At 35.1% G+C, this 23,919-nt stretch overlaps 1 protein-coding gene across 1 annotated transcript in view; it reads left to right on the top strand.

The window, feature by feature from the left end:
• Nucleotides 1–23,919, top strand: part of MMP16 (matrix metallopeptidase 16) — a 172,663-nt gene that overhangs the window by 69,223 nt on the left and 79,521 nt on the right. Inside the window, exons 2-3 of the mRNA XM_014870751.2 lie at nucleotides 13,625–13,773; nucleotides 21,280–21,402. Coding sequence (XP_014726237.1) covers nucleotides 13,625–13,773; nucleotides 21,280–21,402 — 272 coding nt within the window. The remainder of the gene's footprint in view (nucleotides 1–13,624; nucleotides 13,774–21,279; nucleotides 21,403–23,919) is intronic.

Raw genomic sequence — 23,919 nt, 5'->3', positions numbered from 1 at the left:
GTAAACTTGGAAGTGGAAATTGCTTTTTAAAAATCAACGTCTGGAATTAATATGGATTTTCTCAAACTGAATATTCCTTTGATTGGAAGAAGGAAGAAAGGTTACTTTTAATGAAAAATTACAGGAAAAAAACTATTGTGGCAAGCATATATTAAAAAAAACTAACCTTAGGGTAGGTATGATGATGGTCAGTTGCAGAATTTTAAGGTAAGTAAGGAAGTAGCTCTTGATAAAAATGGGATTTATACTGCAGATGTTTATCATACAAACATCACCTTTAAACAGTCTAAAAGCATACTGTTATATCTTACCAGTAGAACTTTTAAAAACATAGCCAAGTTTCTAAAATTAGCTCTACTTTAGCTGTCATACAGAAAAACAGCACAGCAACATGAGAATACCTTTTCCATGATGTCCACCACATACTGGAAGATCTCAGTTGGAAATATCTTGTGTATCATTTCTGATTTGGGATAGAATGGACTAGAAAAATGAATCCTAAATAGTTGATGCCACATCAATCATAATCTGAATTTTTTTGTTCACTATATATGAGTCACAGGTTGGAGGGTTTTTTGGGATCCTTACTTGCAATTCTGAGGTACCCTAACCTGTAGAAGAGCTTAGTGTTTGCAAAATTCAGGATTCATTTGATTCCTGACTCTGTTTTCTCTCTTTTTAAACTTTGTTTTTCCTTATGTTTTGTGGAAGGCTTTTTTGGTTTGTTTTCTTTTTGTTTTATTGTTTTGGTTTTTTTTTAGTTGTGTTTTTTGTTGTTGTTTTAGTTGTTGGTTTTTGTTTTCAGTACAGCAAAATTTACACTGCTCCTTTTTCCTAAGAGTTTTCCTTCCATTAGGAGATCAGAAATACAATATTCAGATTGTTCATTAACAATTGTTAACTCAATTATTATATTAAAATATTTTTTCTTGTTTCTAAGACCAAAACTGAAAGAAAAATGTTTAATTTTTCTTGGAATCTTATATATACATAGAGAAACTGTTGTAAACACCCTTGTCTTTAGTCTTGTCTTTAATGCACACAAAAGCTGTTCTCACTTGCACTTTGAGCCTCTAAAAATGTATACATACTTTAGAAAATTTGTATTTAATTGGTGATTGGGTAAAACTAGGTCTAATTTTGCCTCTAGTTTATTGTAGATCAAGTCTATAAACATAGGTTAAACTAAAAGCAAATTAATATCAAATAAACTGCTGCTTAGGATGCTAAATATTGTATTCGCAGGATTAAGGTACTAAAGGCATTGCTATGAGAATACGGGACCTGTGATAATTATTAATTGCAAATGTAATTTTCAAAATGTACTAAGTTACTTAATTTCATGGAAGACCATGTCTTTTGGAAGAAAACAGTAAAGTATACCATATAATTTTCCCTGACCTTTTCTGCCATTGTGATTCTATCTGCATGTTTTGGCAAGAAAACCAGTGTATTTATGAAAAAAAAACCCAATTTCTAAAATGTCTGAACTTCACAAATATTACCAGTGATGAATGAAAGGAAATTATTTTCTTTAAGCAAGTTATTTCTTTTAATAGACATAAAAGTATGGATGAATTCTAACCTTGTTGTTTTAACTTGATTGAGTTGAGCTGGGTACTGAGGGCTTTAAGCATCCATCTGAACCTATGGCTATTGAGAGCACTCAGGGATTCACAGCATCAGGTCCTAATTAAGCAAAGCTGAAATTGTTCTGCTACATTTTAAAATTGCAAAACACATGACCACAGCCCATCGTGAGCTAATAGCTTGCTTTGAAGCAATTACTCTGAGTCCCTTTCTGCCTGCAGGAATCACCTTGTCACATCCCTCACGTGAATCAATCTACCACTTCCCCTTCCCCCCTTCTATTTTTGTAACTCTGCCCTTTAACAAAAATAGAATTTAGAGGATGACATAAAAAGGAGAGTTGCAGATGTACTGTAATATATTCAGTTTTTCTGCTACTTGCAGGAGGCTTACAAACAGCTGGTGAGTTAGTGTACTGCAAGCAAAATAGGCATCAGATGATGTATAAGGATTTTTTTTGTCTTTATGAAAGTAGGAGGCTAATAGAGATAGCCTGAGTTGGTCTTAATCTGCCACTAATTTACACAGACATTGTTTCAAGGAAAATAAATATTTTACCTTGGGATTTATGTGTCTTTATTAGAGCAAGCGAGTTTTCTCTGTACCTTCTGTCTTTTTTCCTTCACCTTGACATCATTGGCAGGAGTCAAAAGCTATGAATTCTAGTACTGAATTCACCTTTTCTTGCTACGTAAGATTTGAACTCCATACAGAAATGCAACTGTATTAATCTATTTTGATCCATGCTAAAACAGGATTAATGAAAGATATGTGATCATTGTTGAAGACGAATTTAAAAAAGTTAAGATGTTTACCCAGTGTTGTGAAGCTGCCTCTTTAGCTATAGGGCACTACATGGCTTCATTTGAGCCCCACATACCAGAGGAAAATAAAGATAGGTGCAATTTGCATAAACCACCAAAGAGAATCATCAGAAGCAAGCAAGTATAAATGGCAGCCCTAGGTTCTGATTGATCCCTGCCCTCCCTGCAGCAGAGTCATCTCCCACAGGCATTTTCTGAAGAAGTGTTGGAAATAAAAGTGGGAAACATTAATTCTAGGTCAATATCCCATGGGAACTGTTCTAGTGGACCAGCATTCTCAAATCTGAGGAATAAGTCAGATTTTCTGTACTGCCTTTTGCTCTTCATCATTAAGGTCTCTGATCAGATACACTTATGTAGCTGAATTGATTGTGTTCGTTGAAAAACAGTGGCTGAATTAAAATGTTGCCCTTCTTTCTCATGAAGAAATCATACAATTCAGGAAATTTATTTCCTTTTTTTATTAGCTCTCTGTCCTCCTTGCAGATGTTATGAGGTTTCTCTTCTAAATGTTCTGTTATAGTATTTACTTTTGTTTTGTTTCCATTCTACCATGTGGAACAAATAAAGTAATTTGGGAAAGACAGAATCAACATTTTTGTTCATTACATTTTCTTCTTGTCTTTCCCTGGGAAATTACAAACTTACATCATACATCAATTTTAGGTATTTACAAAATCCATGTTCATCTTCTATCTACAGATTTCTGCAGGAAAATATAAATCTGATTTTTCAAAGAGCTATAATAGTATTGTAAATATCAAAAACTTAGACTAGACAAAAAAAAGGAAGTATTTCTAAAATATGCAATGACATCCAGCAAGGGAGTGCAGGATCTGAAATTCTGCATTCTACATATCTGGCTTTGAAAAGCAGAAGGAAAAAAAAGAATGTTTAAAACTTAAAAGTGGATATAACATTTAAAAAATCTTTTGACTGTGGTAAGCAAACATATTGTGTTATAAAAGTGAATGTTGCTAATATTCATGATATTAATTGCTCAAAAACTCATAGAAATAAAAGTGATATTCATCCAAACAAAGGAACTAACTGCTTTAGTTAAATACCTTCTGTTTCCACTAAAGGCAACTTTATTCTTGACTTTGGCATAGCCAGTTGCTTTTCTACAAACTTTTCAACACTGGTTATGTGTGGTAAAGTATAAATTTACATCCAATCTTATTTATAAAGGTGCAATAAAAAACCTATAAAGTATAAATCAACAAAACCTTGTATTGAGCTGTTCAATATCTGTACTTTTGCTTTAATGCAATTTTAGTTTAACCCATAGTATAAGAATATTCATGATATTGGTATCTATTCAGAAAGCATTTATGTAGATATTTAGTGGATTTTCTAGAGTTCAGAATATGTTCTTATGTTTATAAAACAAGAAAAAACCTATTATAATGAAGAAAATTAAATAAAGGCAATATGGATAAAAAAAGTTTGTTCAAATCACATTTCCTTTAGATGTTTACATTGCATTTCATCCATTTCAGTGCTGTAAATTGAAACGGCATAAATTATAGTATAAATTATTAGTAAAGTTATTTTATCTAATGGATTCAAATGCCAAGTGCTGAATATGGTTTGAATAATCATTTCCCCAAAGGAACTTTGTAGATTGACCTTTTCCTTTTTTACAATGGTCTACCTTCCCACAAGCCTTTTTAAAGTAACACACCACCATCTGTTGGTTTCCTACATAAATGTTTTAGAACAAAGTTTTGGTGCTTTTATAAAATTTTTTGAAACAATCTGTTGGGATATATAAAAAGGAAAGTGATCATTACCGTATTTTTGTCAATACACTGCTGGTTTTGTTTTTGTTTTGGTTTACATCACAGAATGTAATTTATAATTGCACCATAGAAGACAGACATACCAAATAACCAAGATTTCTTACTTCAGTCTTATAGTAGTATAAAGTTTCTGTTTCTTGTGTTGCTGCTGCTGCTAATGATGATACAGCCTATGAGGAAAAATGTTTTTTTTTTTTAAAAGTTTTAGTGCATACCTTTTGAAGTACATGACTGCCTGCAATGATATTCTCAGAGCCTAAAAAAAAATGTGGTCATTTCCAGCTAGTGCCAAGCACTTGGGCACTTTCCTGCTTGTAGGATGGCAACTGAAGCAGGGAGGCAGTCCTCATGAACTCATGATGAAATGCATTGCTTTGATTGTTATGTATATGTGTGTGAGGGGAGATAGGCTTTCTCTTGAGAAATCTAAACCAGAAGAAACAAAAGCTGAAGCAAGTACTAGGCTGTAGGATCTAAGCAGCAAATTCTTTTTCCCTAGTTGTTCATTTCCCTGCTTGCCTTTTTTTGTAAGAATAAACAACTCTACCCTAAAATATTGTTATACTAAGCCTAGTCAATATTATACCATCAATTTATTTTGGATTATATCAAAACAATCAGCTTGCAAGTAAGGTATTGCAAAGCTGCAGGGGCCTAAGATGCTAATACCAAGGCAATGACAAGATGGGGTGATCTTCTGGAGTGTGGTGAAAGACTTGGAACTCTTGACTTTTTTGATATATCACCAAACAACACTTGCCTTTATATATTGAGTGATATGTTCAAAGCCTTGTTTAAATACTTGCAATGTTGTGAAGAGGAAAGCTGGGAGGCATCACTCATTTCTCCTTCCAAAAATTGAGTGATGGTTTTCTAAGGAACACATCATGGACCTTTGGTTCAACCAGAATTGCTCTGACTCCAGGCTCATCATTGTTTTTGTTATATGCCCATCACCTTGATCTAGTCAGTGGTGTTCTGGGATCCAGGCATCTGAATGAACTCCACAGCTACATGTAACAAGCCAGAGAGAACCATAAAAGAAAAAGCTAAACCCAGGAAAGATCAAGAATGTTTCAAGTAGGAACATATGAATAACCTCTCAGAAGATACACAAAGAGGGACAGAAAGAGGCCAAAAAAGTAAAAGGTTTGAGTGTTAAAGGAACTGGGGGTTATGGAATCTTATGGGCAATCTCCATTCCCCACAATATTATGGTTATCAAAAGAGTAGACAGCAATTCTTTCTAAATGTATACAATTGCTTAGCTGTCAGGCAGAAACTTGCAAAGTTGCACCCATGTTCGTGTTAGTTTGAAATTCATATAACAAAGGTGTTATTGAATAGATATTGTTGAAAAAGGGCTCTGTCCAACCCCCTTCCCAGGACCATATCCAGATGGCTTTTGAGTATCTCCAAGAATGGAGGCACCATAGCATCTGTGGGCAACCTGTTGCCAGTGCACAGTAAAAAAGTGTTTCCTTAGACTTGAGAAGGAACTTCACATGTTTCAGTTTGTACCCATAACCTCTGCTTACGTAACTGGGCACTGCTGGAAAGGGCCTGACTCCATCTTCCCTACTTCCTCCTTTCAGGTATTTGTGTAAGATACCTCTGGAGCCTTTTTTTCTCTAAGCTGACAAGTCACAGCCCTCTGTCTTTCTTCATAGGAATGATGCTCTAGCCCCTATTCATCCTCATGACACTAGAAGTTTCTTTTTTTTCCTTTTTTTTGGGACCAGTCAGGACAAATTCAGCCAGACTATCCAATACAGCATTCTCATGCCTGCAGAGCACTTAATATTTTTGTAGAAGCTATAGAAATTCTAGTAAGATGCAGAGACAGAGTCCTTTAACATGAGCTGTATGATTGAGTATTTGCATCTACTAAAACTATAATATTTATTTGTGGAAGTATTTCCGCTGGTCTGGGTCTCTGCCAGACTTTGCCAGAAATTTCTATTAGTGACTGAAGAAAATTTCCCTGAGCAGCTAATGAATAAGGTCCACATTCTGAAGTCAGTTATAAATGTGTTACAGGGAATGATCAAGAGTTTCTTTCCAGGCCAGGGATTTGTGTCAGAGTTGTTATACCACTAACCCACTCGCCACACAGACAGTAGAAGTAGTGAATAAACAATGTAGCTTCTGCATTTGGAGCTGGGTAATGTCTAATGTCTGTTCCAAGCATATTTTAGTGGCTGAAGGACAGTGCTGTATGCAGACCCTGTGGGCACACATACTGAGAAGGCAAAAAAATTACAGCCTGAAAAATATTCCTGGCCAGAGCTTCTCAGCTCTGTTCCCAGCCAATAAACTGGTCCAGCTCAAAGTTAGGGAGAATTTCTCCCAGGATGATAACTTGGTCAAAATAGAGAGTAATTTAATAACAAAGATAGAACACCTGTTGTGGTGTGTGACCAGGCCCTGGGAATGGGGTGTCTTCTCTCTGATCCAATCATCTTTTTTTTTACTCTTGGAGTTGCGAGTCATGCTATAAAACCAAGGGTGTTTCTGAATAAACTTGTCTCTTTCTTTCCTGTCACGAAAGAAGACAATGTAGCAGTGTGCTTCATTTCTGCCGCATCTAAAGGGTTAATACCCCTTTCAGCGGCTGCAGACCCCACACCTGCTCCTTCCTGCTGGATTCCCTTCTCCCCGGGATCTGCCAATGCCTCTGGCCTGGTGCTCCCAAAAGCTCTTCTACACCTCCCTCTTCTGCTGCTCTCAAGATACTTTGATTTTCCCATGTGTACTTGTGGCAGTAAAGGAAATTATTTAGAACATTTAAACTAAGCTTGAATTACAAATGAGAGGAATTCAGCATGCAGTTTTGAATACATTTGCCATTTTACTTTTGTCACTCCTTGGACTCTGAGTTTAAATCAAAATCACTTACAAGGCAGAGTTTCTGGCTTTGGGCTGCAGTCTTCCTTCTTGAGCTGCCTCTCACTGGGAGGAGGAGTACCCTTTAAAAATTATCTCTGTCACTCTATGTGTGAGTGGGGAAATTCCACATTGTCACCTCTCTGCTGACATGCAGTATCATATCTTGGTAAATCTCGTTTTGTCGTGTTGGAGGCTAGTATAATAAGATTGTTCAATTTCACATCTATTTTGTAGCTAGAACACAGAAAAAAAACAATAGGCAGATACATAATAGAACAGTAGAGGTGCCTTAAATAATTTTGAACTGGCTAGCTGCAGCAACACGGAACCCAATGAAACCCAGTTTATTCTCTTCTGTGACCCACTTTGAGATCAATTCTGCTACTTCTAGTACTGTATCTGATTATTTACTGTAGTGCAGGATGCAACCTAGACATCCCACAGACTTGTCTAAATTAATTAAGTCCCTGCTAAAATTTTTGAAATCCCCAGTAAAGATTACAATCATTAATATGTCTAAGAATGTGCCAGTGTCACATGTAAATTGTTTCCTGGGAGATTGTCATGATAATTTACAAGAAAATAGGTTGGTCGCTTTCTAGTTTATGTCAGTGAGAAATAATAAATTTTGCAATAAAATAATAAATGTTGCAAGTTGGTGTTTTGACTTTTTCATTCTGGCACATTCAAAGTGATAAAAAGGATAATTTCTTGGTCTGAAGATGTTTTCTTCAATTTAAGACCTTTTCCAAACTACTGTACAATTTCCAAGAAATTGATTTGTTTGTGAGCTTCAGTGTACTCTGAACATGCAAGCTGGTTTTTTGGTTGTTAAGGATTAGTTATCTCATTTTAAAACTATGGGTACTAAACCAGTCATGACCATTAAACTTCTGTTTTATCTATCATAATTCTTATTTTCATTCTGTAGACATTGCTGATAGACTAAGTTAGACTCCCCTGGACTGTGTGTTCTTATATGCTTTTTCTTGGGAGTATTTTTCTTACTAGATACGTGCCATGTACCATATATCCATTCACATCAGTATATTCTGATAAGAAGAAAAAACACCACTGATAAGGAAGTGGTGGCACTGGAGGCAAGAGGAAGGAAAGACATCAGAAGATTTCATATAATGCTCTGTGTAAACACTTTGGTTAATTTCTGACTGTCTATCAAGTTGTCAGTGAAAATTCAGTATTAGCTGCAATAGATAGGTCTGTAATTAAACCACACCATTAGTCATGGTTGTTGACCTAAATTAAGAAATAATTTGGTCATATGAATACTAATTCTAGAGCTAGCTTATTTATCCTTACTACAGTTAAAGCCTTCAATCCCTTTCAAAATTACATCAGCACTTGAACTACTAAATCCTGTGATCTCTGTAAGTTAGAATCATAAATGCATGCGTTTTGAAAATATAAAACTCTTGAATTACTCAGACACTTTAAATAATTTCAGTTATAATGTCTTTGGTGGAAGTGTATTAAAAAACAGAAGTCAAAATATTTTGAAATTATGAAATATCAGTTTTACTCATTGCAGATAGGAATTCTGTTTGCAGATAAAATCTAAAACAAGAATAGGAATACATGAATAATAATGATATGCAGCTGCACTACTGAAGATATTTATGAAATTGTTTTTATCCGTGCTTTATTAGACTGATTTACTAAGCCTTCAGGTTCATAGAACATAATTGTACTGTAGCTTATACTGTGTGCTGTCATTCAGTTAATAATTTGTTGCTAAGCTTTCTTCTATCTTAGAAATCAGTAATCTCTCTGAAACTCTGATTATCTTAATAATATTCTTGTTTAATCTTTAATGATAATACATCGGTTTTCTTTGTTCTTAATAAGAGTTTGGTGTCAACATATTGTTTTTAAGATCAGTCTTTCTTCCTAAACTAGCAAAGATCTGAATGATTAAAATCCCTTGGTGTGTTTAATACACTTTAAGTTAGCCCATTCTTTATTCTTTAGAAGAGAAAAAAATTACAGCCATGAGAGGAAGTTTTATCTGTTCCATAGCCAGATGATCCATACAATGTAACATAAGTAGCAGTTAAAAATTAAAATGAAAAGATTTTTTCATCATGTCAGAAAAACCCCCCAAACCCCAGGTATCTAGTCAATGGTACCCAAAACCTGGAAGGTGATACAGCTCATATGCTGAGCACTTACAGGTTCTATGGATGCTGTAGAAGTGCCAGGTCCTCAACAAACTCCTGTAGTGTCTGCAGATTTAGTCACCAATGGATTCAGTTTATCGTTTTCTTTACAATTATGAAAACAGAAGGTGGAATTAAGGGTGAAGAAACTTTTCTGGTGAGCAAAATGTGTAAAACATGGCTATAAAATTTTAAATTGTATAGATGAATGGGACATAAACCTTGAAGTTCTGTTAATTAATAAAATTATTTTTAGGCTAATTTTATTTCTGTTTTTTCTGGTTTGTTTTTGTTTTTCTTTCCAAAATTACTTATTTGGGTGTCCATATTCTTCTGAATTACTCCTAACACTTCAGCTAAACTGCAGTGTTTGTTAATAGGTCAACAATGGGAACTAACATAGAAATCTAGTGCAAGCAGATGCTTAGTAAAGATAGATTTTAGCTTCAAGTTTTCTGGAAGTTAATGCAGATAATGAAATGTGATTAAGCAAAAGAGGTTTCTTTAGTTCATATTTAAAATAGTAGAAGGAGTGACTCACATCAGCAAGTTCAAATACATGAAAGGCTGCTTCAGAGAGAAAATGAATAACTGGATCCCTCTACCTGTAGGTAAAATAAAATATTACAGGCTTAAATTCTAGTAAGAAGGATTCAACTATAAAGGATACTTCACAGCAGTAGGATACTAAAGCACTGTACTAGAGATGGAAATGGTGAAACCAATTGCCTTCCAGCTGTGTTTTTCTGTGTTACCTGAGAGATACCATGGATCTCATTTTGCAGCAGGACAAGAAAATCCTGCCCAAAAACTTGACTTGAAGTAGCAGTACTTTAATTTGTATAAAAGAATGAAACATATCACTTTTTTGGAGTCTGTGCAAAGGGTCCCTGTTGGCATCCAAGACATAACATGTTAGATGGATCTGCTTCACTATTTCTTTATTCCAAGACCAAAGATTTCCTCAGGATGAGGCTTGCCAAGATACTGTCATTGCTGAAGTACCTTAAAGGCAGACTAAGTCTAATTTCCGTAGAGGGGAGGGGAAAATTCTTCTATATATAATTTCTTTTATAGCTTGCCTCAAAAATACAAGACCAACAGAAAATTCTTTTCTCTCATTGTCCTTCTCATACTGTTTTCCTTTTTGCTGTTTTGGCCACCTATATATTCTCGGCATTAAGTTAAGCTTCTCCTCTATAGTTCACTGTGTTTGGGCTGTGCACAATAAAATGTGCATATAAATAAAATGAAATATGCACTGAGATGCATAGTAGTCTGAGCCAAGGTCCTTCAAAGTTTTCTATCCTTCCTGCAGAAAACTGCACAACCAGATTTGCTGTCTTTTTGCTTGTTTCATAATCCTTTCTCATAAGGACAGAGTAAAGAATTTGGTAGCACTAAAAGCTACTAGCTCTCAAACATTCACCAGCCTGGAGGTCAATTTGTCTGAATTTTCAAAAATAAACTTTCAGTGTCATCTGACTTTCCAGTACGTTGGCTGTGTCTTCTAGGCTGTTTTGAAGGCTGCAGGAAGACCCAGGTGGTCTGCTTCCTTTGTTGTATGATTGGGGGTGGCTTTCAGGCATCTTGTACTTACCTTGTATATAAGATTTTTTAGATAGGAAAAGGCTATACTGTGCTCTCCTGCTGTTTCTGAGTCAACTCTCTTTTCCTTTTCTGCCAAGTGTCTCTGCAGTGGCACTCTGCTAGATTCCAGTTTGTTCTCCCTGCTCTACTTCTCCCATGAGCAGTAGTCCCCAAGATATTTTTTCTGTCTCTGTATTAATAGCTTTTATAATTCAGATATCTGAAGGTTTAACTTGTGGCAAATTTTCTTACTTGCAATCCCATACCTCTGGCTTCTTCAGTTTTGCCACAGTGAGGATGGTTTTGTGTAGTCATAAGTGACCTCCCAACCCTACCAAACAATTCTGTATGTCCTTAGCACCCGAGAGCTTCATAAAAATCCTTGGTCTGTGTCTGCATACCAAATTCTTGCTGAGAAGGAGGCAAGAAGGTGGCACCATTTTACATAACCGTGACATGCTACTCAGAACTATTTTTCTTCCCTTACTATTTGTTTTGTTATCACTGACTTGAAAAGATGAATATAAAATTAACCCCATTCTTAAATATACTCATTGTAAATCTTAATGCAAAGAGATTCTACATACTACACTGAAATCAATCCACTCTGTGTCAAACTTAAATTTATTTCTCAATTCTATGATCTTGGTTCCACATATTACACTGCTCTTGCAACATTCAGGCTTTGTCTGGCCTTTCAGAGGTATCTTCCAATAACGTAGGGAAGAAAAGGCTTTAATGCAAAGTGGAACATAAAAATCTTATTTCTGTAATTACCCAAATCTTGCATGCACTTAATGTACACAAGCTCTCCTGTAAAGCTGAAAAGTGCAAGAAGGTATGAATGTGTAAAGTTGTATGTAGGTACTGATTGTAGCAATTCATTTATAATGTAAATAAAACCATTTTCCTATCTATTAATTTTTTTCGTGTTCTTAATGCTTCCTGAATATAGAGACAGTGTAAATGCGAAAGACTTCAGTCTAGGTCTTAGTCCTGTCTATACTTCTGTGTCCTCATGTATCTCCCCATTGTGTGCAGCTCACAAACAGGTTGTGGGTTTGATCCCTGTGTGTCATTCATTTAAAAGTTGGATTTGATGATCCTTGTGGGTCCCTTCCAACTCAGAATATTCTGTGATTTTGTGGTTCTGTGGTTGTTGAGTTTGTGTGTGAACTGCAGAGGTAAATGTGTGTTTAAGGTAAACACGTTTAAATTAGAAATTTCTAAATTTATAACCTGAAGATTTCCACAATCTTTAATGCCAGTTTGATCTTTTACTTACACTGAGCCCATGTTCACCTCTAATGCACCTTCGGTGTTAATAAAGTGAACCTTAATAATAAGTTGATTTGATATGATCATCTTCACTGTGTTCATAAAAGAGGAGTACACTACAATTGTAGTTAACCTGCTGCAAAGCTGAAATGGTGCTCCCAACAAGATAAATTTAAAACTGAAAATAGATACATAGCTTGGTATTAGGCTGCATATAAACAGTGCATATACAAACAGGTAAAAACCCAAAAGTGTTGTATGAGGCAGAGACACAAAACACTTTGAGGTGTGGTGAGTGAATATTGTTCATTAATGTGGTGATTCAGAACCTGTGAGTTGTGATGTGATATGTTTGAAAGAGGTGGCTGAATAATTTTTTTTTCTTTTTCTTTTTTTTTTTCTTTTGTTAAAGAACACAAGTTCAGATTTATGGTGTCACAAATATTTTGTTACTGGGGGAGTGAAATTGCAGCAATACATTTTAACTGAGTCTTGTAGATTGGCAATATATGTACCTTTCATTCTAGTGAGTACTTCCAGACCTCAAATGAAAAGACATTTTTAAAGCTGTATCAGTGTCTTCACTTCCTCAAAAGTCTTTCACTGTTTTCTCTATAGTCTTGATTTTGAGAAACATTATGAAACTGCAGCTACTTGTTTATGAAACGTTGCCTCAAGAGGACAGCATGTTTCAGAGGGCTTGTTCAAGTGTTATTAAGATATTGGCTTTAATCCATGAAGCTTTCAGTAATTTGGACCTCACACTTCTACACAATTAAGAGCATAAGCAGTCAGCATTAAATCCATCTTGATTTAAAAAGGCAATTCCTCTTATCAGAGTTTTCTCTAAGTGAAGGCAGAGTTTGTTACTTCACTATTTCCTGGACACATGCCTATAAGTACGTGATTTTGATATTCTTCTCAGAAAGCTGAATGTCTCCCTACCCTCTCTTTCATATTCTTCTAGAGACAATAACAATTTAGTGTAAATGTGTGAGCTATTGTGGATTTATTATTGTAGATGGTGAATATTATTATGTGCCCTATGGGTAGTCAATTGTATATGGCATATATTGTAGATTTATATTTTGTCTGCTTAAAACACTACTTGAAGTGCCTAGAGCCAGGGTTAGGTGCTTAAGTTGTAACTTCAAATAAATAAATAAATACATTAAATAAATAATTGAAGCAGGCAGTTTCAGATAATAAAGAGAGATGACTTCTGGGTAGAAAATGCTTTAAGTCTTAGAGCAACAGAATCTTTAATAAAGAAGGTGAAATAAAACCCCCAAAGAATTTCTTATCTGCAGCTAAAACAAATAAAATATAAAAAAAAACCAAGCACCCAAACTAGCAGGACTTAAACCTGGTGAATTAGAAGCTTCTTTATGTCTGGTATAAAACTAATTACTAGGGAGCATTTTATTTACCTCTAATTTCTATTTAATAGCCACTGCACTTGTCATTGCAGGTATGGTTACAAAAGTATGGCTACCTTCCACCAACTGACCCCCGAATGTCGGTGTTGCGCTCTGCAGAAACCATGCAATCAGCTATAGCTGCCATGCAGCAGTTCTATGGCATTAATATGACAGGAAAAGTGGACAGGAACACAATTGAGTAAGTAACCAGTACTGAACTGCTCTTGACTTTTCTGTTTCTAGCAGGGTAAAATAGAACTGGGAAGCAGCAGTGCAACCGGAGTATCCAAATAGTGTTGCAGCTTCAGATGGGGAGGTAAATTGTTTCTCTCTTTCCTTGCCTTTTCATTTTCTTCATCTTCTGTATTTCATGGTAGCAGGTCATCACCTGCCTAACTGCCTTCCGCCTCTGGGCAAGTGATTGTAAACAAGATGTTACAGGGTTACCTAAAGGAAGGTACAAAAGGTTATCATTGTGGAAGAGAAGAAACATTTTGGAAACTGGCAAGAATCCATGAAATGTTTCACAGTTGAAGGAGTCTTTTTTACTGGAAAATCTTTAAATTTTCTTTATTCTTATTTATTAAATTTGGCAGACTCCACTGGCCTATTTGTTTAGTGGTTTCCAGTAACAAAAGGCCAGGTATGGTCATTTTAACATGCAGTAAAATTGAATTAGTTTGCATGCCCTTTGTGATTCTGAAGTTGTTTCAGGCTCTCACTGTGTGATTTTGGTGACAGAATGGACACAGAGAAACTCTGTAGAACAGAGCTAGTAAAGGACACTTTCAAAGAACTCTATACTATGCCAAATTCTAAAAACATGCACAAAAAATAAAACAGGGACTATTAATACACAATTAAGAGAACGTATCTGGGATTAACACAGCAGGACCAGGGCAGTGATTATGCCCCTGTACTTCATATACTCCTCAAATCCCATGTTCCATTTTGGGCCCTTCACTGCAAGAAGAACATTAAGGAGCTGGAGTGTGTTCAGGGAAGGGCAGCAGAGCTGGAGAAGGGTCTGGACCATGAGTCCTATGAGGAGCAGCTGTGGGAATTGTGGCTGTTTAACCCGAAAAAAGGAGGCTCGGGGGGACTTTATCACTCTCTACAACTGAAAGGAGGTTGTAGCCAGGCAGGGGTCGGCCCCTTCTCCCAGGTAGTAAGTGACAGGACAAGGCTCAAGTTGCACCAGGGGAGGTTTAGGTGGATATTAGAAAACAGTTCTTCACTTAAAGCATTGTCAAGCATTGGAACAGGCTGCCCAGGGAAGTGTAGATATGACACTTAGGGACATGGTTTTATGGTGGGTTTGGCAGTGCCATGATAATGGTTGGAATCAATGATTGTAGAGGTCTTTTCCAACTTAAACTATTGCCTGATTTGAAGTGCTTGTTGGACTCATTTCAGTTCAACTGTGATAAAGATTATCTTGTGATTTCAGAAAAAGTTACTTCGCTTGAAAAGTGAGCAATAACTCAATAGTGCTGTCACTGCATATCCAACATTTGATTCAGTGAAATATGCTTCTATTGATCTAAAATGCTTATTTGGGGGGGAAAAATCCTCCTTCATTTCCCATTTACCACCCCCAACCTGATGTGTCATCTTTTGTTATTCTTTTATGCTAAAGTAGCTGACATTAATGATTTTTCTATCATTTAGAGTTTAGGGAAGAGACTACACAAAATGCTGGCAGGATTGGAAAAATCATTTTATTCCACTGACACATACTCTATTGCATTGAAAAGCAATAAAACAAAGCAGATATTGTGGCTGCCCTCAGGGGAGGTGAGTTGATCACACAGTTTAGGACTTGAAAGGATCTTAGGCCATGCAGTGCAATAGCAGTAAATGCCTTGTGAGAGAGCCGTGTTCAAAAGTATGTTTATGGTCCATTCTGCAGGGTGAAGAGTGTGCTCTTCATTCAGCCTCATTGATTGATCTTTGAGGAGAGAGTGCTGCCAGTAACTAGTACCCTTTTCAAGACACGTTAGTAGCAGCTTTGTGAGAGACAATATATTTCACTAAAAGTAAAATAGTCTGTTCACAGCAGCTCAGAAGAGACAGAAAGGGGTAACCTAAGGGAAAGCAGAGGCCATCTCTTAGTTTAGAGTATCAGCTGGAGAATTGAAATAAAACAAACCAACCCCAAATTCCAAACTCAAATGGAGGTGGTTAATGTTGCTAATTTGACATTTTGGCCAGCAAGACTTTCTTCACTTCTGCAATTTAAGAGATGAAGAAATCCATCTATGCAATAATCCAAAATATTAATCTTACAAGGTGATGAATATTGAGTCTTCGATATCTTTTGATGTGTGATTTTCTTCTGAACAGAAAGATACATTAATATATTGCAACTCTTAGGTACATGTAACTCATGCTGGATGAATGCTGCATTTATTTAGATATTTGGAGTCACCTTACCTTAAGTCAAGTTAGGAACAGATCTGATTCTTAAAGGCTTGCCACACTTATATTGGTTTTGAAAAAACGAAACAACAAAAACCTCATTTTTAACTAAATTCTGGCCTCAGGGTACCATCAGTTCACATCACTGAATATTCATGGGAGATATGACTATAAAGGGTAGATTGTTTTTCAGTGTTTTATTGTGACATTTGGAAATTATTTTCCCTTTCATCTCACAGAAAGTATATATACTCTTTAGGTCAGAAATATGTGACAGTTTATAATTTGTTTCTCTGGGATTAATATGCTGTAATAACTAGCAATGCTGGTGTTGCCAATAATAAATAAAGCAGGGACCTCATAAAAAATATGTTCTGATCTTGTGCATGAGGATTTACCTGCCTTCCTTGACACATCTTGAGAAGAGATTATGATGTGGCTCTTTGTCTTCAGAAGGACAAACAATTTAAAAAGTTATAGTAGCAATTTGATAGGAACCAACTTTGGGGATATTAACAAAGAAATAATGCCCTACAACAGCAGCACCATCAAATGTCTCCTGAGGGGTTTTTGCTGCTCTGAAAAAAGATAATCGCTCAATGAGTATTTTGGTATGCATAAATATGAACAGTATTCATCTTCTCCCTACTACTCAGCATTCAGTTGTTTATGCTTTTTTTTTTTTCTTAAGTGTCTTGAAAAAAATGGTGCATACTATTTCTGGGGATAAAGAAAACTGAGTGATAGGAAGAGACATCCTTATAATGGTGTAAAAATGTGAGGGAGGTTCTGAATACAAGTACCAGGACGATGGCTAACCCAATGAAAATACTCTCTGACATTTGCATGGACTGCCACAGTACTTTCTGTATTTCATTTATATATTAGCAAACATAGTCAATGATTCATGAAAAAGGACATTTCTGAAACTGGACCCACTGGTGGCATTCCTGGTCTTCTGCATCCCTAAAAGAAACATTGTAGAAAGACTAATTGTTGTCTTTTCTTAAAACTCCTGTACATATTTATTCCCAAAACTTGTTTTGCACTTTTGAGGAGTAGAGTGCAAACTTCTTGATATACAGATGGAATGCTCATGTATAGGATGCTGACTAAATCTGTGCAATAATAACAAAACTTTCATTTTATTCTAATGTCATCCTTTAGAAATAAATTATATATATGCTTATTTCAATGCTTAGATGAGCTTCTAACCGAGTTTATGCTCTCTGCAGTTTATATATTAACTTTCAGTCGCGAAGTAAATTCTGAGCTGTTGAAATTGATCCTAATGGTTTATTTTTTTAGTAAATTAGTACATTTTTTTTGTACAAAAGTATGCATAAGGTCTGCACCCCCATCAAGTATTCAATGAGAAGTCTTGAAAAAAAATCATCAGGGCTGAAATACCATATCTTACATCACTCTTCCTATTACTTAGCAAGTGTCAATAAAATCCTGTAATAGCAGGCTACAGTAAACAAAGATGCATAGAAAGACATATCTATTTCTCCTCACTAGAAGTTTAAGGATATAATTTAGTAGTTTTCTTAAATAGGCATCTACAGTTTGTCCAGCCACAAAGTTAAGTTGCAGTAAGTCAAGTTGAACCTTCTTGTTTAGTTTCCTTTTTTGCTATAACTCTGTCCCAAATAACCCCCAAAGCCACAACAACAAAACAATTCTGTAACCTTACCCGCAATTTTGATAAGGGATAAAGCAGTTGTGGCCTTCAACCAGAAGTATGTTTTTAATATTTTCATTCTGTGAGGGTATTTTTTTTTCCTGAAGGCTCAAGAAAAATAAGAGACAGAAGGACATTTTTCCTCCTAGACACCAAAGAAAAAAATATGGTTAGGCAACTGGCTTGAGGTAGAAGTTCAATTTCATCTCTCTACTGGAATAGCTGCATATTTTTCTGCATATTTTTCTTTTAATCTTTCTAAATTTGCTATGAGTCTAAAATATTTAAATTTTCCTGACATATATAGCTCTTCAAGATTCAAACTAATGGAGTTAGAAGAAGAATGTGATGTGACATAGTGTACAGATAGAGAACATTAGTCACAATTAAGCCTCTTTATTGAGTACTTATAAAATATTAATTTTGAAGGGCTGCTGCACATAAGATTTCTACAAGTTCAAAAACAAAGTGATAAAAGAGAGGCAAAGTCATTATATGTATGCACCTTTTAAAAATGAAGCATATTTCAAAACATTTCAAAAACATGTCAAAAAAATCAAACTAACAATCAGGAACATGGAAGACCTTGATTATATTACGTTAGAAGAATCTATATTTGGAAGAACACAGAAATCAATGTTTTATTTGTCAATTCCCCCAAGGGAAGGCCATATTATGTGCTAAGTATCTGAAATGTCATGAGCATTAATGATTATTACTAAGATAAGTCTTCCTCCCAGTGAGTGTGAGAACAATTACCATAGAAAAAAAGAATTAAATATTAAAGAAATAAAAGGAACATTTATGTATCTGAAAATATTAATATTTTTACCTCATTTCTGTGCTAGAAAATACTGAGCTCCCATACTAGTCATGCACTAGTTTGTTTCAAATTCCACATCTAAACTTAGCTCAGCTAAGATCTAGGTGATAGATTTGGTGAAGTTCCAAATCTTCGTCTGTGAATTGCATCTTTCCTTAAATTTTTCATGAAGATAATTTCCTGAAAGCTACTGAACTGCCCATGCAATGACTTCCATTTGATTTATATTTGGATTTATATTGTGTGAACTACAGTCCCAGACCTCGTGTAAGAACAATAAGAACACTAGTGGTCCAGACAGCATGACAACTTGGAACATCCCCTCCCTGTCCAAACCAATAAGGGTACAAGCATAATGTCCTTGATAGGTACATGCTACTTCAAAAACAATCCAAGAACAAATTGCTTGAATTTCATAACATGTTATTTTGGGCTACATTCTATTTTGTTAAAAAAGGATTGTCAGTAATTCTAGTAAGATAATACAATGTTGACTTTTGAATCCGTGTTACCTACTGTTCTTGACTTTTGGTATTCATTCTAAAGTGTGAAAATTTTTTTACATTAACAAGATTTTCCATAAGATTATTGAATCTTATGGATTCAGTTTGACTGGAGAAATTATTTCAATAGCTTTGAAGACTAATTTTTAAATTCAGAACTTAGAATATTTATTCTTATCTGCCAGTATCTCAGTTTACCAGTATCTCAGCTTATCTCAGCTGACCAGTGAGCAAATGGTTACTAAAATAGGTCTCCATCATTTAAACTAAATAATGTAAACCTTTTGGAGAGGAGAAAGCCCTAATTCAATGACTTTTAAGTCATTGCCCTTGAAATGATACAACTATCAGTGATATATATTTTATTCAATAGCTTTGTAAATGTTTCTAACAAAATATAATCGTTATTTGGTTTTGCTTTATTCCTTTCTTCTTGCTTTTGATGTAGGGATATCACCTTAAGGTGAGAACAGAAATCTTTTGTTATGTTTACATCTTTTTCTGGAATGTGCATGTGCAGTTTCAACAACATAATCTATATATACCCTGCCATTGAAGCGCTGCATACTGATCTGACATGCACTGTGAAAATGTATTAGTGACAATGTGTCTAGAAGGTTTTGAAGGTCTGAGTCAATTTCAATCTCATGAAGTGTAGATATATCATTTTACTAAGAAGAATATTATTGGCCTTTGGTCTGTAACAGAGATCTACTTCTTTCCTTCATTTTCTTTCATTTTTAGAGCAAATTAATCTTTTCAGTAATATTTCGTCCCAAAAATCCCTAATGTCTACTTTGTTGAATTGTGATTTTATTTCAAAAACCAAAGGAACCTGGAGTAAAGTTGCAGGGTGTTTCAGCAAATGCTGGTGGGGTAAGGTTTTTTTAGATTTTTGCAGTATGGTCTTTGCAGGCACTAGGGAAAGAACACTGCTTTCCTTGCATATGTGCCACGCAAAAGTATTTTAACTATTAGAGCAATTTCTGAAATTAGAGCAAATCATTCTATGTTTCTTATTTGAAACAGGCGATTGTAAACTTGATGTCTTCAGTTAAGGCAGTTAAATTCATGAGTTTTGGGTTCCTGACCTGTACTATTCAATAGATTTGTCTCACATCAGAGATTTTACAGACATTTCTGCTTATCAGAGCAACTGGAGTGTAGTGCCATCTTGGTACTATCAAGAAAGTTTAGTACTTTCCCACAGGCTGGTGAGCTTAACATCTACTTGTGCCTTTGAAAAACAGTTTGCTATATATCCATAGCTACAGCATGTAAGTGTTACAAGTCTAAGTTACTTTTAAACTGATTCTTGCCCATTTATCAAAATAAGTGAGGCTGATGATTGACTATTTGCTTTTTCGGAGCCTTTTATTACCTGTACATATTTTAAAGGGAATCTACTTCCTTAGATGACATTTCAAATTACTTTTCTGTCATCCAATCATACATATATACAACTGCTATGTGTACATTTATTTACAAAATAATGCCAGTTTAATGGTCAGAAATTCATCCATGAAAGCCAGAATATAGGGTATTACTATTTTTCTGGTAAATGCCATTGACAAACTGTAGTTTTTGCATAAGTAATTGTTTGGCATAGAAATATAATCCAATGAGATGAAAAAGTAACATATGAGATTTTTTACTTATAAGTAATAGATTTTAATCTTACTCTCTTCTTGATGGTAAGAAGAGACATTCAACTCATATAAAATTATAACTTTAGCTGTTTTCTTTGAACTAAATAGTGCCTTACAAGTGGGAAGCAGTTTAAGGATATTGCTGTGGAAATTATACTTTTGAATTAGATATCATAATTATAATATACTTTGAATGCTGGCAAGTTTAAAGTTTTTGAAATATTGGAAAACAATGAAATATTGAAGAGCACTGTAGAAATACAGACCTTCTCTGAGAAATCTGGTGCTTCTGCAATGGTAATTCTTATTGTATGTGATTTAGATTTTTCAGCTTGATTAAATATTCTTAAGCAATAATTCCTGAGTTAAACATCTCTATTAGAAGCTTACAGTTGCAATGAGATACTTCTCATTGTGTGGAAGTGTAAGATAGAGAACTTGATAGTATCAGAAAGTCAGCAATTTCCATATCTTGAACTAAAAGAACACCAAGTGTCTGTTGTTTTTATTAGCTTATATGTTCTATAAAATTTTATATTCAGATAATTAAATGTTTGTATTAGGGATGCAGTGGTTATGATTTTTCTTTCATGTTGCTTTAACTGTGTGGTGCTGTTTCTTGCAGCTGGATGAAGAAACCTCGATGTGGTGTGCCTGACCAAACGAGAGGTAGCTCCAAATTTAATGTTCGTCGGAAACGCTACGCGTTAACGGGACAGAAATGGCAACACAAACATATCACTTACAGGTACTAAAGATTTTCGTATAGCTATTCAAATGTCACTAATAGCGATGACTTTTCTTTTAAAGTAAATATAATTTCCTGATTTTTTTTTTCAATATTTTGAAAAGTTTATTATTAATGTATGATATAGAAGTGCTACTATGGATACGTCCTATAAGTATGTATCTGCTGCATAAGAACCAAGTTGTTTTCTTGTATTAAAATTGCATATATTTAGTAGCCAATAAATTCTCTGAAGCTTACAGCATCAGTTTAACACCCAGTATGTCCTTAAGGTTACCTTTCAACTTTCTTGGCAGTTTTTCAGGGAATAATGCCCTGAATCTAGGAGTGCTGCAGTGAAACTCAGATTTCTAATTTAAATATGTAAAATAGGTTATTGAAAGGAGTCAATCTCTGCAAAATGTAGGTGTCCATGGGTTTATTCTAAATACAAATTAATTTGATTATAATTTGTTGAGTTGCTGACACGACCATTTCCTGTCTAGGTGATGATGGACATGGGAAGAGTGTGTGCAGGGCAGTACATTGATATCACCCCTGAGTCTGGCATGTAGTTAGCACAGTGTGCCTGCTGTCAAAACTGAGGTCTTGCAGGGAAAGTTAGATGGAAACTTTCAAGATGTTCTCACTAGAGCTCTGTCAACCAGAGAAAGTGTCATGTATATAATATAAAATCCATAATCTGTCAGCAAACCAAGGATTCCAATACAGACTGTTTGAAAATTTACATAGTCCCATCATGGATTCCTGTGATATCTAATAGGAGTAAGTTCTGAGGGATAAAATAGTTTTCAGATTCATTAACTTGTGCCATTATTCATGAATCCATATAAGTATTAAAGTTCATAAGCCCTAATGGTCATACAGACTGTTCCTCGTACCCTGGTGAAGATATAGTTTCATTAGTAACCCTATGTCACTACTGTGATTTATGACTGAATTAGAGAATTCTAGTTTGAGATATTGCATATAACATTAAGCAATAGACAACTGACTGCCTTGGGGTTGGTATGTTGTATTGGCTGAAGTCCTTTATTGTTAATGTAAATGTAATTGATAGTTGGTTAGAATAAGAATGCCCACCTACAGCACTTTACATCTAGCTGCATTTTAGAATTTAAATGCAGTGTGTGCACACTTAGGAGGCATGCATAGTCATCTACTCTTATGTGTGGTTTTCTACCACTCTGATTTGTAAGGAGTCTGATTCCCGATTTCATTACAGAATTTTTTGCAACAGTCTAAATCCTACCACTTGTATATCTTCTGGACTGTCACCCAAGGCATTAATCCAAATAACATATGAAGGTGTTCAGTATTAAACTAAGTGACAACTATCTAGTAATCTTTCTCACTTTGAAGAATTTATAGCAGTTTTTTATCTCCTGCCTCCCCTCTTTGAAAATGTTCTCTCTCTCACTTTGACAAGACCTCCAATCAAACAGAGCTTTGAAGTGAATAAGTCTGTAATATTTTTGCCGTGAATTACAGTACAAAAGACATTTAAAAGAGAAACCCTAAGTTTTATCAGAATAAAAAAGATATTATCTTTTTGAATTAGAAAATATCCCAAAACAAATAAAGACCAAAAAAAAGAACTAATATTCTTTTCACACCTTTCACCAATTCCCTGCTTACAGGCTTATGGCATCTTAAATGAATGACATTTTAACCTGCTTTGTTCCTAAAATTTGAATCATATCTCTAGTATCATTTATCTGCTCCATTTTTCTCTGTGCCACTCCTCAGTCTCTTTGTAATGTGTGGACTTACAGATGCATTCTGTGCCTTCCTGGCCAGTCTGAAGTGTGCCTGCTAAACCAGTTTAGTAATTCCTCCCCAGAAACAGCAATTTCTCCTTCATTTCAGTGTGTGCTACATCTTACAATTTTCTGGAAACCAAAACCCCACAGCAAAGACTCCTGAAAGCAAGGTCCCCACCCCTCCTTGCCCTGGAACTTTTCCACATTTTTAACATGTAATTTTTCCACCTGAAACAGTTATGCAAAATTTCAAGATGGAGTTTCAAAGTGACTTAAAATTACAATTATAATTAGAATTTGCATTAATGGTTTTATCCCCATATTACATTTTGAATATTTATTATGTCCATTTGGAAACAGATTAAATTTTAGTCTTAGGTGATATTTATTCTTAGAAAGCATTGTGTTTACAGATAGGACCAAAATACAGATTTCCAGTATTAGGAACATCAGCATGGAATGGACAATGTGTGGCATTAATTATGCTTACTCTCTCTCTGGGAATGAACCTTTCTTCTCACTTGAACTGATGTGTGATGTTTCTTAGAATTTCTGTTTCCGATGAAATTACCTAGTTTACAATATTTTTCTGCCTGGTATAGTTCATGCTGATAAACTTTGTGAACGTCATTAGTATGTGTGTTATAGACTAACATACCTTTTACAAAGAGAGAAACAGAAAGTATTTGAAACTTTCTATCAGTCAAAAGAGTATAGGGGTGAAAGAAAACATCTAGAATACAAGAGAATTCCC

This window comes from Sturnus vulgaris, chromosome 1, assembly GCF_052056855.1.
Source record: "Sturnus vulgaris isolate bStuVul1 chromosome 1, bStuVul1.hap1, whole genome shotgun sequence".
NCBI classification, from domain to species: Eukaryota; Metazoa; Chordata; class Aves; order Passeriformes; family Sturnidae; genus Sturnus; species Sturnus vulgaris.
Note: the sequence above shows the minus strand (reverse complement) of the source record. Positions and strands in the feature narration are given on the sequence as shown.